Raw genomic sequence first — 17,711 nt, 5'->3', positions numbered from 1 at the left:
GCAGTCCGAGATCAGTAAATTTAGTGGTCCGTGAGGTCGGAAAGGTTGGCGACCAATGGACCGAAAGACATTGACTTTTTGACTTTACATCTACTTTAAGTTTACCAATTACATAAATCTATCTGCTGAGACACTCCAAGTCCCAATCCCCCACCAAAAGTGAGAGTGTCAGCATTTATTTCTCTTTTTGCATTTCTAGGGTTGGATCTCACTGAACAAATGTTTCACACTGAAAAGTGTCTGTGCAGTGCAAGAAATTACATTTACATATCATCGTTTGCCTGCATTATTTTTTAATGAAATATGATTTTTTTTCTTTAACAGACAATCGTTGTGGGACCATTCTTCTTCCAGTAATGAGCCTTAAAAATGTTTGTTCTAGTCTGTGCACTGTGGAAACAACTGAAAGCACAGTGAATGTCATTTATATGAGTTATCTAATTGTTCTGCAATATATCCATCTAGGATATGGATAATACCCAAGTGTAAGAGCTAGTTGTTGGTCTTTTTTCTATTTGAATAAATAAATGATAACAACTATTCCAAGCACCCTCCTCACACCCTCCCCAGCTTGCTATATGCCAAGGATAGCAGTAATTCTAGAATTCTACATTGTCACAAAGGTTATATAATGGTAAGCTACAGAAATTATAGTGAATGTCAGCGAATGCAATCAAAACAAGCAGCAAAATTTGATACATTAATATAGCACAATTACAAAAAAAATGTATTGGGCAGATTACTATTTTTTGTTGAGTCCATTTTACCTCTGAACTTCAGGCAAGCAGCTAAATATGCAGATACAAGGCAGCACGGTGGCACTCTGGCCTTTGCAACGCTAGGTCCCAGGTTTCGAATCTCAGACAATATCTGCATGGAGTTTGCAGGTTCTCCCTGTGTTTGTGTGGGGTTTCCTCCCATATTCCAAAAACATGCACTTAAATTAATTGGCTTCCCCCAAAATTGACCTTAGATTGTATTAAAGACATATGACTATGGTAGAGACATTGGATTATGAACCCTTTAGAGGGTCAGCTAGTGACATGACTATGGGCTTTGTACAGCGCTGCGTAATATGATGGCGCTATATAAATACTGTGTGATAATAATACAAGGTTATCCCTGATGGTATACCTGCCTACCAGTTTATATTTCTGACCATTCAGTCTTGAGACCTAAGTTTTTTAAAGCCTTGAAATCTGTTTTTTTTCTGCTGCAGTTTAATATATACAGGTTTACTCCCGTACCCCCTCAACCTTGTGCATGAACTGTGAAAAGAGAAGCAGCAGAATAAAATGAAAGTACATGTAAGCTGCTATTGCTGAAAATGCTGGCTGATGGCAATGTCTCATTTCAATATTACGTCACAAACCTATTCCTTCTCCCTATGTCATGGAATAGAACAGTTCAGCAATGGCAGCCTACATAATTCACCCATGACAGGTGCACTTTATCTCCCCAGCAAGTAAATCCCCGACTCACTTGCCTTATAATCACCGTGTATTACACAGAACAAAGCTGTTTGCTTGTAAAATGAAATTTATGGCCAGTTTTAGACAGATTTACTGCGGAGTATGTTAACAGCCATGTTTACTGCTGCCCCTAAAGTCCTTCCAACAGATGTGCTTAGCCTATTAATTCATCTGAGGCATGAAGCCGGCTTTCTAAAGGAGATCCCCAGCTGAAATATAAATTATTATTTGTAATTATTGAGAGGCCTTTCCAACATGTCACCCACAATGAAAAACCTAGTATTGTGGCTCATATATTTGGGGTTATGAGTGCCGTGATACTCAGGTTTATTATAAAGCTCTTCATACGTTACATAGTATAGTATATAAATTGCTTCATAAAGCTAAGTCTAAACTGATGTTCCTTTTAGTTGCTAATATTGCCCATGCAGCTTTTGTATCAGTTTTTAAGTGTTTAAAACTAAGGTATGTGACCGAGAACATATAAAATAGTAAAAAACTCCCATAAATGCCCACAACATGCCCATATATACCCCCAGAAACTCACACAAACTTATAAAAACAGTTAAAAACCCACATTCAGTTCAATGAGGGATTTGGAGCATTTAAAGGGGATTTCAAGCATTTGTGGGCATTTTAACACTTTGCAAATGCTGCGTTTTGAAATGTATTTTCATACACATTACAGCTCGAAAAAAAGGCTCTCGTCTAAACCAGTCCATTGGAATAAATGGGAATTTAAATCATAAGTATTTTAACTCTGCATTTAGATGCTGGGAAAAAGGTCATTGTTATATTGCATGGTTTATTGAACACACAATAATCAGGCTGTACAACCAGCTCTGTATTGATGTAATACTATATGAAATATAATCATCTGCAGAACACAAGAATTCCTGCCATACCCCTGAATCTGAGTCGAGATTACTTTTTACTGGGATCTTGTTTTAAATACATTTCTTATAACAGAACAATGTAACTGAAGTAGTAGGTACATCTGAAAGTGTAGTGTAACACTTAGTACTATAATAATTTTATTAATATTACTGGCATCCAACAGAACCAAGAAATATGTTTGGAGTCCGAATATATTATAGGATGCCAAAGAGACCACCTGATTCCACGTATACATTTCAGATTACTGATTTCATTATTATCTCCATCCTATATCGGGCCTCCTTCTCTGTAATCAAACTCACTGCTGTAAAGTAGGTCAGTACACCGAGTCCAAAATCTGAAGGAACCCAGTGTAACTGTAAACTTTGCCTAATGAATTATCAATACCCTCTGGTGTATAAGTGACTCCGATTACCAATAAAGTAAACCAATAAAGTGGACACGGCTATAAGAAATTTACATCCTGAATGACAGATCATTGAGGAATAAATGGATCCAGTTTAGCAAAGTGTCCTACTTACTTATTAGACCACAATATTATGTTAGATCTAAAAACATATAGACTAGCCTTTCCCAAACTGTTTATTCCAGAGGAACTTTTAAGATTATTATATTATTATTATATTTAGGTCTTGGGAAACTTTTGCTAAAATCATTAAATTAGGGTAATTGGGAAAAGGCCCCCTACCATTATGGCCATTGTGCACCTTACAAAGGGCAGCAAAAATTATTGTTATGCTTGTGGTTCTGCTAAGTTGTGTTATACCTGGAACTTTGCAGGCACCATAAATTGAGGGCACAGTCGGCCACTTCTAGAGGAACCCTAGGTTTCCAGTGAATCCTGGTTATAATGGCTGATATAGAACATATTAAAATTATTGACCCAAGAACATTTGAACTATTTTAATGAGCCAACAACATGTAAGAATTGATTTAAAAGAATGCAATTAAAAAGAATACAAACGCCCTCAACAAAAGAAGAGCTATATAGAGGTACGTAATATAGTACTTACCTCCCAGGTGGGTGGTGAGTCCTAACCTCTACTGCTGAAGCGGATAACAAAATTTCAGAACTTGGCACACTAATGTGGGTTCACAGAATTGATGTAGGTTCCATGGGTAGAATTATCCACCCAGCTTTGAGTGTGTGAACAGCCAAAACGTCCTTTTCAGTTTGGTATAGATTGGGGAAGGGTGAAATGGACAGTTTAATTTTGCTCTCTGAAACTCTTTGCAAATATTTTCTATCATTTCCTGTCCTGGAGATGCAATAGTAATCCAAAGAAAATAATTCCATAGTTAGGAATTTTCCCCTCCTAAACAGTTGTCGCCAGAACAGGTTAACCCTTTGGCAGCTTTCTTCCAACCTCCTGCTAAAGTGACAACTGTTACATTTTGGAGTTCGGATCCCTGACAATCTTCACCAGTATAGAGGGGTAGATATTATCCTATTTGTGGAATGTACCATATTGCAGCTTACAATTCCTCCAGATATGACGGTTGTATTAGTTTTCTTTTATCAGGCTTTTTGTGCTTTTATTTTCACCAGGGGATCCTGCCAGTAACATACTTTCTGACTAGGGTGACAACGCAAAAGTCACTGTGTTGCTTCCATGGTAGACCAGCATTGACAGCCAAGGTCAGGTCTACAAACAATATCCTCTATATTCTTCTCTATTATCAAGAGGCTCTATGTTTTGTAGTCCACATAATAGGATTTGAAAGGTGATAATATTGTTTGAGATCTCAGTTTATTGCAGTTACAAGGAGATATTAATTTACTATCTAAGAACAACTATCTAAGAGGGGATATTCTGTACATAATAAGATTTTCTCCCACCTTCTGTTGTTCCTACAGGACAGGTGGCATTTACCAAATGTGACACAGATAGTAGAAGAACAACCCTTCCCTACTTCATAAAAATAAAAGTTTTGGCTTTTAATGTACTTTAAAAATATCATTTATTCATTCCTAACATTTTATATAAATGTAATAGCCATGGAGGAAAACTCAAATATTTTCCAGCTATTTAAACAAAACTAAGCACTGCAAGCCACATTTCACTGGTCTAATTTAGCAAATGAATGGAAATGAAACACGGATCACTTCTGCTTTGCTGCACATTGTCGGCAGCAGGCAATTGTAGGGGTGAAAGCTGGCACAAATGCTTCTAACTTTTTTGCAGGCTGCAATGACATGAACCAGGATGAAGATCACTGATCTTCTGTCACCGCTCTTCTGAAGCTACCACCTTCACCTCCAAATCCACCGTGGTCCATGGTGATTCTCTTCGGCCATCGGACAGCCACCGATGATGTGGCTGTGCGTGCGCAGGAGTTACATTGTCCCTGGTGGTGCCATGTCAAAAGCCAGGCTCTACACAACATGGTGCATATACTGTGCAATGTATCCAAAAAAAACAAATAGCCAGTACAGGAAAAGTGGAGTGTCCAAACTTTTTGCAAAGAGGCCCAGATTTGGTGAGGTGAAAATGTGTGGGGGCCGACCATTCAGCACGTACTCAGAGTTAGTGTGGGCGTGATCTGCGTGGGTTCACACAGCACACATCCACCAGGGTGACGTGAGGGATTCCCTGTGCACAAGGTAAGTGTCAGTGCGGGCTCCGTGCACAGCACGTTCTTGGAATCAGAGTGGGCATGGTCCGTGCGCGTTCTGCACAGCACATGCCCACTATAATGATGTAGGGGATTCCCTGTGCACACATCGGGACTCCTGTCCTGCCAATTATGCCCACCCAATAGCGGGCCGATAATTGCAAGGTAGTTGATTAACTCTAATGAAATATAAAATAGCTTTTTTGTATGCGTGTATTTTACACTGTGGTCAACTGTGCTGGCGGGCCAAATATTATTGATTTTATGACAGAAGCTGTGGGCTGGTGGAAATCTGAACATGGGCCACAATTGGCCGGACTTTGGACATGCCTGGTCTAACGGCTTCAAAATGTTTTACATCACTTACCCCAAACAAGTATGCAAATTATAAAACTATGCAAATTATAAATATATGCAAATTATAAAACTAGCAGACAGGCATTTTAGAAGAAAAAGTCAGCCTCTATATTTTGGCTAAACAATTTTCCTTTAAAGTAGGAAAAAACAAAAATGTGCAGGGCTGGTTTAGGCTTTAGGAAAGATTTACTTAAAATTTGGCTATGAGCAAATAATAAAAATGACACATATAAAGCAGGTTGTTAGAAACATTAACACAGCCGTTTTTGTGTTTCTTGGACCTTCCTGTACCGTAGTTTAATTACTTGTAGATCCTGTCAGTGTGTCAGTTAATTTATTCTATTTCCTGTAACAGGATGACAACACTTTTGTTTCTGCAGTAAAACTTACTAAAGTGGCCAATGACCTCATCAGAGCTAAGTCTCAAGGCAACTTTTCTCTCCTCCTTCTCCTTGATCTTTCCTCTGCTTTTGACACTGTTGATCACCCCCTTCTAATACAAATCATGCGCTCCATTGGTATTAGTGACACTGCTCTCTCTTGGTTTGCTTCCTATCTGTCTGACTGCTCCTTTCAAGTTTCCTTGGACCAGTCCTCTTCTCTCTGTACACCTCCTCTCTCGGCAGTCTCATATCCTCCTTTGGCTTACAGTACTATCTGTATGCTGATGACACTCAAATCTATCTGTCCACCCCTGACTTGTCTCTTTCAGTCCTGGATAAGGTCTCATGCTGCCTGTCAGCCATCTCGTCATGGATGTCTGACCGATTCCTGAAACTCAACCAGGATAAAACAGAACTCATCATCATTCCCCCCTCAAATTCCAAATCCCCCTCCTGACATATTCCTTTTAATAACACTGTTATTCGGCCCTCCCTCAGGCACGTTGTCTTGGTGTCACCTTTGATTCTGCCCTCTCATTTACCCGCCATATTCAGAACATTTCCGGCTCCTGTCATTTTCATCTACACAACATCTCCAAAATCACCAAACTCCTTGTACACGCTCTTATCATCTCTCGTCTGGACTACTGTAACCTCCTCATCTCTGGTATTCCACTAACCCGACTCTCTCCGCTAAAATCTATTATGAATGCTGCAGCCAGACTCATCCAACCTTCCCACCGCTCCTCTTCTGCTGCATCTCTTTGTTGTTCCCTTCCTTGGCTTCCATTTCACCTTAGAATCAAATTCAAGCTCCTGTGCTTTGCCTTCAAATCCCTCCACAGTTCCTGTCCCACAGTTAATAGAGAGGGCAGAGAACACAAAAAGTTATCAGCTTACAAGATTACTGACGGGATTTTTTTTTATTGATCACTTGTTAGATAAAACTCTTTTATTGGTACAAAAGGGAGCAAATAGGGTAAGTTTATTGACACCAACTGTTAAATACCCCTGTGGGCATAAAAAGGCTAAACTGACCTTCAACAAGCTGATCCATGGAGATGATCTTTCTGTTTCCATCTACAGTATAGATTGTTCTCACTCCTTGTGGTAAATTCACATTATCAGAAAGAGTTCTGGTCAGATCAGCTAGGAGAGCCTCAAAAGACCGGAAGCGATCCGGAGAAATGGCGTAGACAATCCCTTTGAAATATCGGTCACCATTGCGGTAGAATCGGACTTTCTTGGCCTTCTTCTCTGAGCTCAGGGCTTGCAAAGTACGGGTCCGGTAAAAACTACAATGGGCGCTATGGGTTGGGCTTGGCAAGCCATTTGCTCTGGACCCTTTGCTGTACCTTTGCGCTTTGTCACGCTCATCAAAATGTTCGAGTTCCATGTCTCTCCCCAGGGACATTGCAGAGATTCTGTGAATTAAAAAAAACAGGTTTTTCAGCAGAAAAATAGAAATTCCTTTCAGCTTATAAATAGTAATGATTGTCACATAATGTTTCACACAAAAGACTTATCGTGGGCTGCAATGAACAACCTTTCCTTCTCATTTCCAGTGTTACTATTTCCAGAAACACTATGACTAACACTGCCTTCACATGTATTTGTCACTGAATCATTAATGAATCCGACTCTCATTGTATTGCTAATACAATGAAACTGCTGTACACATCTCCTAAATAAATTCTGTTTTTCTGCCAAGAGTAAAAAAAAAAAAATAAGTAATTCAGAGAAAAATATATGGTGCTGTGAAAGGGCTGATAAGTATTGTTTAGTGTGACATGAAGTTATTAAAAAATGCAAAGCATAACTTCATTGTTGCCTCTCATTACAGAACGCTCCAACATGGAAAGCAATACCAACACATCAAGGTAATATTAAAATAGAAAAACTTATTTCCCCTATGGGGGTAAGCCCAATTCTCTTTCTATGCATTTTGCAGATATTAATTTATATAAGATTATCCACAAAATTCATAGAAAGAGAATTGGGATTACCTCCATAAGGGAAACCCCAATAGGAGTATCTAGTTTGCAATGAATAATTTTAATCATGTTTTTTATATTTAAGAAATTTTTATGTTATCTAATAAAGTAAGTTTTATTATATGATACCAGTAAAGGTTTTTGGTATTGTTGGCTTTAAATTGGTGGTCTACCACAAATTGTATTTTCTATGTTCATTTGGGATGTGGCATGTACAGTGGGATGTACAGATTGGGTTCACTAATGATAATAAATGTCATGACTATTTTGGGGCATCTATGGTAGATAGGCATAGGCAAGAGTTGGGAGTGCTTTATGGACATTTGGACATTTGACAAGACCATTAGATATTTGTAGAATTAGCGGGGGGGGGTCAATGCCTGAGATAAAGGGCTTTCCTGGAGTGTAAAAAAAAAAATCTTAGGCATGCAAAGTGAGATTGGCACTATATTTTTTTTTTTTTTTTAGGAAGACATATCACCTGATCTTACTGAATGTGAATTGGCGTGACATATAAAGAAGAAAGAAGATTGCCATGCCCATTATCTAGTCCACAATGGAATAAAAAAGGAAGCTGGGATGGCGTGGGACCTACTGCTTTGGAGCACATATGTATATTTTTAATAGGTGGCTACAGCTTTACTTTACAATTTTATTTAAAATAAATTACATTTCTTTTTATATCTGCAGCCTTCATTAAAAAAAGCCCTGGTCATCTTGGTATTATCTGTTCTTGTCTCCCAAATGTGCTCCTGTTACTCTATCACACAGACTTAGGACTTAATAGGAACTGCAAGTGACTATTTCAGAATGAATTACAGAAGTATGGTCGTCTTTTATCTTCATCAGAAATGCCATGCAGTCATTGCTAGAATGCACAGATGTGCACAATAAGTGGCTGCAAAGATCAGTGGCAATGAGATGTAGCAAAGGAGGAAAAAAGGTGAAAAATACTTATTTCATTTTTTAAATAGCAATCGTTACGCATACACAGTGCTCTGACCATCTACAAATCATTCTTTTTTATTTTTTTTTTTAGAAGATCTACAAATAATTTGAATGAACAGAGCCTACACACGTTACTTTCCTCGGATCTTTAAGAACTAGATTATTTTACTACCTTTAAGTGTTCCCTTGTCAGCACCCCCACACCATTTCTCCTTTAGAATGGATGTATAATTCACAGGGTAAGAGCTGACTGCAGGAATAATTCATGAAGAAGAAGTGATACTAGAAGAAGCAGAGAAAAGGAAGATGGACCAACAACAGGCAGATCCTAATAGAGGACTCAGGAGAATATAAATGTGTTTATCAGTATACCAAATTTCACACAGCTTTGGTTTTGTAGGACAGAATTTGATGTATAGTATGAACTGGCATAAATGCTTATATGATATGAGCACATATATGCAGCACTTGATGTTAAACCCAAAGCCCTAGGCAGATAAAATATACCAATTATTAATATTATTATTAAACAGGTTTATATAGCGCCAAAATTTTTAGCAGCGCTGTACAATAAATAGGGGTTGCAAATGACAGAGGAATACAGACAGTGACACAGGAGGAGAGGACCCTGCCCCAAAGAGCTTGCATGTTTTATATTCAGCTGTCAGTCTAACACAGGAAACCTACATATTGAAGGGTTAGGCATAAGTTTGACCTCAGCCGTATACATGGAGGCTAACCAGATAGGCTTTGTCCTGGATCAAGCTGGGCTGCTATTTCCAAAGAGTTCCAATTTGGCTATGTTGTTTGATATGAAATTTGTATAAAAAGACTGGCTGAACAGAATCACAAGGCATCTTCCAAATATGTATGTTACTTACTATAGTATTAAGCCACTTGCCTGGACTATAGCAAGATGAAGAGTGTATCACACAAAGGTTAATTATGTCTAACCAGAAAGAATTTGATAGAAATTCCATCTTCTCCTGATTGTTACTCAGCACTGCAGCTCGGTTCTTTGCTGTGCACACCTGTTCTTATTAGCGGACTTTAAAGCAAGACCTGGAACAGCTTTGTCTTTTTCATATCCTGGATGATTATGTTCCTTCTGACTCTTTTATTATTCATAATAAACAGGATTTATATAGCGCCAACATATTACGCAGCGGTGTACATGAAGTAGGGGTTGCAAATGACAGACAGATACAGACAGCGATGAAGGAGAGGAACCTGCCCAGAAGAGCTTACAATCTAGTAGGTGGGAGAATTTACATACAATAGGAGGGGGAATATGTAGTGGTGGGAAGTAGTGATGGTTTCAAAAGACAAAAGAAGATGGGTAGGCAAGTTTAAAAATGGGTTTTGAGTGCTCTTTTAAATGAGCAGAAAGTAGGGGCAAGCCGAATAGGACGAGGAAGACCATTCCATAGAGTTGGGACAGCTCTAGAAAAGTCTTGTATCTGTGTGTGTGATGAGTGAGGAAGTCATTAGTAGGTCATTGGGGGAGCGGAGAGAGCGGCGGGGGGAGTATTTTTCTATCGGGTCAGAAAGGTAAGTGGGACCATGAAGGCAAAGCACAGGAACTCTTGAAATATTGCCTGTTATCTGTTACTTATGTTCATCAATGCTCTGTAATTTGCTCTTATTACCTGCCTGTAATCTAGATTTTGTTTCTCTGTGCCTATGCTTTTATTATGTTTTTGTCTGCCATTTGAGCCGACCCCCTGTCTGAAGATTTACATTGTTCTAGCATATGTCTTGCCTGCTGCTCCTGGTAACACAGAATAGGAACAACCATAATCCCATCGAAACTGCATTGCAAATTGGACTTCCATGTTACAAGCAATGTTATGCAAGCTAGTAATGACAAGATAGTGTCTGCTGGGATGCTGTATGCCATTTGGCTTCCCATTGCTTTAATTCCACCCATATACCAGATAAAAAAATTGTTTGTGGATATATGCAGGAATTAGGTAGGGACATTAAAATGTAAGATGGACTGCAGGACCTAATTACATTTCAGTGACCTATGGAATGCAAGGTTTTATATAAATAAATTCATTAAACAATGTCATAGAATCTTTACCTATGTTTACAAGGTAAACCCTCAGGGAGCCACCCAATAAAATGGTAATATAACCCATGGAAATGCAATGTGTCACGGCTGTCAGGCAGATTTAAGAAAATGAAATCTTCTATTGGTTGCTATGAATTACAAAGTGTTGGTTTAAACTGCTTCATTTGTTAAATAATTTCCACTAAAACCAATTCTGTAAATTGCACTGATCCCCCCTTCAGTATCCCAAAACTGAACATCCTACAGCAGAACACTTTACTCAGTAACACTGACTTATAGCTACAGTTCTCATCTGATTTTGTTTTGACATTTCAGATCTATTTATAATCCTCAGAGACTTGTCATATCTTCCAAGTCTCCGTCTATCTCTGGCGGCCGGGGATTTCACTTCCACAAAATCAAATCTCACCTTACCATCCTTTGAATGTTGTGATTGTGGCTTAAATGCACCAAGGAACACTGCTTAATATATGATGGCCACAAGGAATAAAAAAAATACATAAATGGTATCAGACTCCATTCACTCACTGCCAAACACAATGCTGTTAGATATACAGTATTGGTTTATAAGGGTCTATTCATAAAGCAATGAACATTTCCTAAAACATTCCCTGGTGGAGAATCTTCCAGGTTCATGTCTTTGAATGGCATTGATTCTCCACCAAGGAATATTTCAGGTCGTGTCAGATTCCTTGTTTTATAGACTCCATAGTGTTTGTTAAAGCTGAAAGGTGATTTATAAAAAATTGCATCCACTATCAGAGACCATCTATTTATTGCTTGGTACATACTGTATACCCCAGATACAACACCCACATCACAGTGCTAGGCCAAATATATACTACATTTGTTGCTTAGCTCCTTGCTGAAACATCCATATGTACTATGGATCACAAAAGAAGAAAATCTCTAGAAATAGAAGTATGAACTGTAATAAGAAGTTACACTGCAAAAACCTACATACACATATGTACTATACTATGTGTATATACATATAAACAAAACAAATATATATATATATATATACACAATAAATACAAATATTATGGTAGCATATATATATATATATATATATATAGTGTTCTCCCCAACTCTTTTTAACTAGGTGCACCACCCGGCACTTGGCTATTATTTAGATTTGCTCTCTTCTTCCATTAACACGTTCTTTGTTTGCACACAACAAAGGCAGAACAATTGACTCTGCTGCTTTTCCCTTTCCCATTCTGACATTATGTATTACTGAATTAAATTGTCTTCCATATCAGTTTTAGATGAGCAAATGATAAAAATGTAGGTACTGCCCCGTGCAGGAAGAATATATGAAGAAGCAAATAATACAGATAGCAAAACCTGCATTTAATGGTTGGTTGCTTAAACATTTTGTAGGCTGTTGATTTGAAGAAGCTTTGATAGGTAGGTGGATGTTCTGGGGACATCTGCACATCTGAAGAGCACATATATTTACCATTTTAAATAACGCTGACCATCACTATAGGCTGGAACTGGGATGGGAATCTCCCATCAATGCTCACGAGCTTCATGTGACATGTGGGCCATCTGCTGCGGCACAATAGCCCATTCCTCTTTGACTATTTGCAATGAATGGACATTGTCTTTACAAGCTATGCACATCTGTTAAAGCTGCACATTGACCACTTTTATGAGCTGGTTAATTTATCATTTTCTTTACCTGAGTGGTCATCAAATGCAATCATTTTTTAATCTATATCCGATCTGCAGATACACTTGGGACACCACAAAAAATCTGGCTTAATTGAGCGGAATTATTAATTAAATCTACCCACAAAAAGTAGAATTTTGTATACATATGGCATTACTCCCTATTTCAGTACAGGTTTGCTTCAAAATGAAATATTACATCAAATTATTTTTGCAAATAAATGCTGTCTCTTATAAATCTAATTACAGGTATAATTGCCAGTTCTGATTGCATCCTAATTAGTGCAGTGTCAAGTGATATACAGACATGAGGGTTTGCAATGCACCGGCATTAGAAGAAGATCTTGTATGACTACAACAACAGACACAACTACACAACACAGTTCCACAAGATCTGAGTACACATATAGGGATTGATTAAAGCACAGTTAGTAGTATGGTGTTCAACCCAGCAGGATCAGAATGGATTTTAACGTGGCACTTACATCTGTGAACAGAACAGAAGAAAGTGGGCCACATGCAAAACTGAGAAAAAATACATTCTCAGCAAATGTGTGTGTCCTCTATTCAGGCTACAAGAAATTCCAGAAAAAGTGCGAAGTGGTCATTGCACACAGAGGTATTGTCCTTTTTATTACTGCAGACAACACAAATGCTGGGTTGTTCTGCATGGAACATGTTCTGATACTACAGTGGAGTGTCAAGGCTTGCCTGCTCCCTCCAGATCCCCACTATTGGACCATTAATATGGGTTTCTGTACAAGCCAAGAATGAATGCCTACAGGAGGGGAAGAGATCATGGTAAATGCTAGATAGCATTAGTATATTAGTGTGACTGATTTGCTTTGTTTGTTTCCCACATTATATATATATATATTAGAACATTGGTTGTTTGGCACCCACGGGGAATTACCGAATCTGGATAAGTGTAGTTTCGGGTTAACTGAGGTTGCTCTGAAACTGAGGTTTCTCAGCCATTTAGCACTAGACTTGAATGGGGAGACTTGTCCCTATCCACCTCTAGTGCTGAATGGCTCAGAAAAGGAAAAACCTGATGATGGCTCAAGCGTTTCTCTTTTCTCAGCCAATCAGCCAATCACGGAGTGGAGCAATCAGCAGAGTGCTATCCTGACAGCTCTGCTCTCCTGATTGCTCCCACAGCCCTAGTAAAGCTGTGGTGTTCTTGGATGCAGAACACATGCACAGCTCTGCTAGGGCTGCAGGAGAAATCAAGAAAACAGAGCTGGTTGCCGGTCGGGTGCCGGTTATCTGAGTTCCAGATAACTGGAGTTCTACTGTATAATATTATGTTGTATATATTTTTGTTGTGCTGGTTTTAATAGATATAAATAAAGTATTAACATTCCAATATATATGAATGTCCATAAAAATCCCAGATTCACTTTAGGAACAAATTTCTTGTATTTTATTAATTCCTGTATGTATAGCATATTGTTCTACCTTTAACCAATCATTGTCTAGTCTGTAAGCTGCTATATTCCACTTTCACTGTTTGTACGTTGGAAATGGTCAATATATAACTAAGATTCTCTGGTCTGGAAGACACGGAATTCTGAACACATATTCAGAGCCAAGACTCTGCACAGTGTTGCCTAAGGGGCATCAGTATGTATAAGATTTAGTTACAAAAAATACCATATGGACAATTTACGGGTTTGGTGCATAACTGTTATGAGTTATAAAAAAAGTGGCAAAGATAAGTAGGGGCAGGGGCGTAGGGGGGGGGAGGGGGCATTTGAAATTTAGCTTGTACAGGCGAATATATAATATAATCATATACAAAGTGTTAAGATACTTGACTTTTATATAACGCTTTTTTAGAGCCTCTACGTTATTGTTTGTTCCAGATGGTATGTCTGGTTTTATGCTACAAAAAGTAACATTATTGACATAATAGGAAAAAGGATGCCATCTGAGGTGAGTGAATTGAAAAAAAAAAAGTTAAGAATTTTTAATAAGAGCTTTATTCAGATGTATCTCCCCCTTCCCAGAGCATTGCATTCGGTGTTTTTTATTAGAGCAGCGTTTCACCTGTTTACCTCTGAGGAACCCTTGAAATAAGTTTTAGGTTCCAGGGTACTCTGCTTATAGTATTTTACCTACAGCCCCATGGTATATTAGCATGTTCAATAACTTGAAGAATGTTTTAAATAAAAGAATGTGGCATACGAAGTATATTTTACACCCAGTGCAGATGATTTTGTTACCAAGCCCCTACAAAATAATTTTCTGTAAATGAATAACTTGAAATGACAGTACAATAAAAACCTTGGTATTTTTAACATTACTAATCAGTGTAGCTGGGAGAATCATCTAGCCCCAATTAGCCACAAGTAAGCTCGAAAGGTACCATAGGATCTCACAGAACCCCTGTTGGGAAGCACTATATTAAAATTGGAAAGATGAATTTCAATCACTGCTGGGATAGGGAAGCAGGGTGAGTTGAGCTGCTCCGAGAACAACATGAAATGCAACCACAGTGCATGCAACTACAAAGCTTGGTTACCAAAAATATCCTTTTCTATTTGGAGTACAAGACTGATTTACTCATTTACCCACTCACCTCAGGAGGCTGGTTACAGGTACTCCATCTCACATATACATTTTATTATCTATGTAGGCACTTTTCATATTGAGCAATGATTTATGGAGAAGATCCATTTGCTAAAATGCCACTTTGCAAAATTTACCCTATCAACATCCAGTCCAATCTAAAATCATATATCTCAATGAACGTGTCCTCAAATTAATTGAATGCTAACTCATTTAAATTATATAAACATGTAAAGTAATGTACATACTTTTAATTTAAACTACCATAATGTTGCACAGGATTAACATGAAGCATTTCTTGCTATCTGTGTGCAAGTAGTTCATCCAGGATAATGATGGCCCTTACGCTCATGTAAACCCACCCTAGTGCCTCCGTCTCCACGTGGACAGAGAAGCCACTGCAATTGTAATTTCAATTAATGTGACCTAATGTGCTGAAACTGTTTCAAAGGTATATGTCTGAAATGGAAAAGGAAATATTATCTAGATGTAATAAATATTGTTTTTCTATATCTGGCTCATAGTTAAGTGATCACAACCATGACCTGTTTTCCTAATGGCTTCATTAGCTCATAGACAGGAAGACAGGACGTAAAAGCCAAGAATAGGCCAGCACATGAGCCTGCATATAAATGTACCTAGCACCACTCTTATCTTGGTGAATAAGACGCTCCTACATTCAAACCATTGAAATTCTTTGCTCCGGGGATCTCTAGATTTGCACTATATCCACTACAGTTTCCTGGATTTTCATATAGTTCATTGAATTCTCTGGGTTTAGTTCCAATCTTGTATTTGGATTGTAGATAATGTGTAATAAAGAATGGCTGCTATATGTATCAGATCTTTGAAAAAATTACATAACATTTTGAATCAATATTATACTATTTACTGTAAATAAAAACATTACGTAGTATTGCATGTAGTATTATAACTTATACATATTCATGTGGATTATTTTTTTGGACACATACCTCACCAATAACATAACCCTTCCTAATACTCCTTACTTGTTTATTTCATTTATTTTATCTACAAACTATTCTACACATGCAGCATCATATTATAAGAAGTTTATTGGAAAATGTATTTCTTGATGAAATGACAGCACAGATCTCTCCAGAGGAGTTATCTGTAAACAGAAGAGAATACAATATCCTTCTTGTCAGCTCTATGTCCACATACCAATGTTCTATGAACACAGCAAAATTGTTCACAGGGGAATCAAACGATCAAAAGTAATCTTAACCCTTCTTGCTACTGTGTTGACATAAGTGGATAATATAATGGACGCATTAACAAATGTATATATTTATGTCATGAACCAAAGCTGAAATTAGGTATTTGGTAAATGGCTAGTTGGATAAACTATTCACTTGCAAATTAATAAAAAAAATTCCCCATTTTTTTTTTCCTCCATTGTAGACCTCATTTAGCCTGCTCAGTTCTCTCTAATGTTAAGTGGAAAGGTTTTTTGATAATGACTGGGTAAATGGGAGAACCCAAAGCTGAAACCCAGGACAAGAAAATATTGTCTTATTATAAGAACCATGAATATTCTTACATGAATCTTGGTGTGCATTGTGTATTTTTTCCAGATCTGTGCAGTAAACCAGTGTGAAACACTTTATCTATTTGTAAGCCTGCCAGGATTTTGCTATATTAGAAAGAAATGGAGAATATATATTTCTGTAATTTTGTAGTGAAACTAAAGACAGGTTTCTCCATAATGCCTGCACCTAGAGAGGTGAATGTTTTAAAAGAAAAGTGCACTTACTGCTTGTTTACATGTAAATAATTTAGCATGCATAGTCTGAACACTAACACTACATTAATACACTTTGTTTAATATAGTACATAAGTGCACTGTATGATGGACACAGCTAGAACCCTGGTTATTATTGATCCCTTTGCTAAGCCTAGTTCTGTCTTTAGCACTTCAGTGAATAAAAAAGACAAGCAACGTGGTGATCAATAGCCTCTGTACTGTCAGACCTCTAGCTGTGTTTATTATGTGAATAACAAAGCTTGTCACTCCACAGGTGACCATTTGGGTTCTGGCGACTCTATCCCTAGTTCCAAGCATCAAAGGGCATTTTTGAACTGAATGAATATAAACCATACTTACTAAAACTGATCTCTAGATAGATCTAAAATAGTAATCATTAGATAACATACACACCTTGTAACAGAAACAAAGTTTAGGGGAAAAAGTTACAACAGTGTTCTCCCCGGCTCCTTTTAGCAGTACTACCCAACACTTTTCAGTAACCACCCAAAAACAGCTGGTGGGCTGTTGGTCACAGAAGAGGGCCGGGCACCCACCTACAGCTCTATGCCACCCACCTACAGCTCTATGCCACCCAGCTTAAAAAGATTCTGGGGAGAACACTGTACAAGCACCTTCTGTACCCTGTCCACACATGTAGGGAATGGACAGGGGAATTACACATATATCATTATTATAAGGATTATACGCTGAATTTTGGGAAAAGTTCTTTAAAACATCTTTTCTATGTTGGAACTGTCACCAAATCATCCTGATCTTGATTTGACTATATATGCAGTGTGCACTGGAATTAACTAACACATTTTGGAAGATCAGCATTGCACCGATTGAGGCTTTAAGTGCATCAGCAATATACTACATGGGCATTGGCAGTTATTATCTTTTTTTTAATAAAGTGCCAACATATATTTATTTTTACAATAG

At 37.9% G+C, this 17,711-nt stretch overlaps 1 protein-coding gene across 4 annotated transcripts in view; it reads right to left on the bottom strand.

Moving 5' to 3' along the window:
- Window positions 1–17,711, bottom strand: part of DCLK1 (doublecortin like kinase 1) — a 208,796-nt gene that overhangs the window by 177,549 nt on the left and 13,536 nt on the right. For all 4 annotated transcript variants that reach the window (XM_072404171.1, XM_072404164.1, XM_072404197.1 and 1 more), the window contains exon 2: window positions 6,764–7,149. In XM_072404171.1, the coding sequence (XP_072260272.1) occupies window positions 6,764–7,139 (376 nt within the window). In that variant the 5' untranslated portion in view covers window positions 7,140–7,149. The remainder of the gene's footprint in view (window positions 1–6,763; window positions 7,150–17,711) is intronic.

This window comes from Pyxicephalus adspersus, chromosome 1, assembly GCF_032062135.1.
Source record: "Pyxicephalus adspersus chromosome 1, UCB_Pads_2.0, whole genome shotgun sequence".
Lineage (NCBI taxonomy): Eukaryota > Metazoa > Chordata > Amphibia > Anura > Pyxicephalidae > Pyxicephalus > Pyxicephalus adspersus.
The sequence above is the reverse complement of the archived record's forward strand: the minus strand, read 5'-3'. Positions and strand labels throughout refer to the sequence as shown.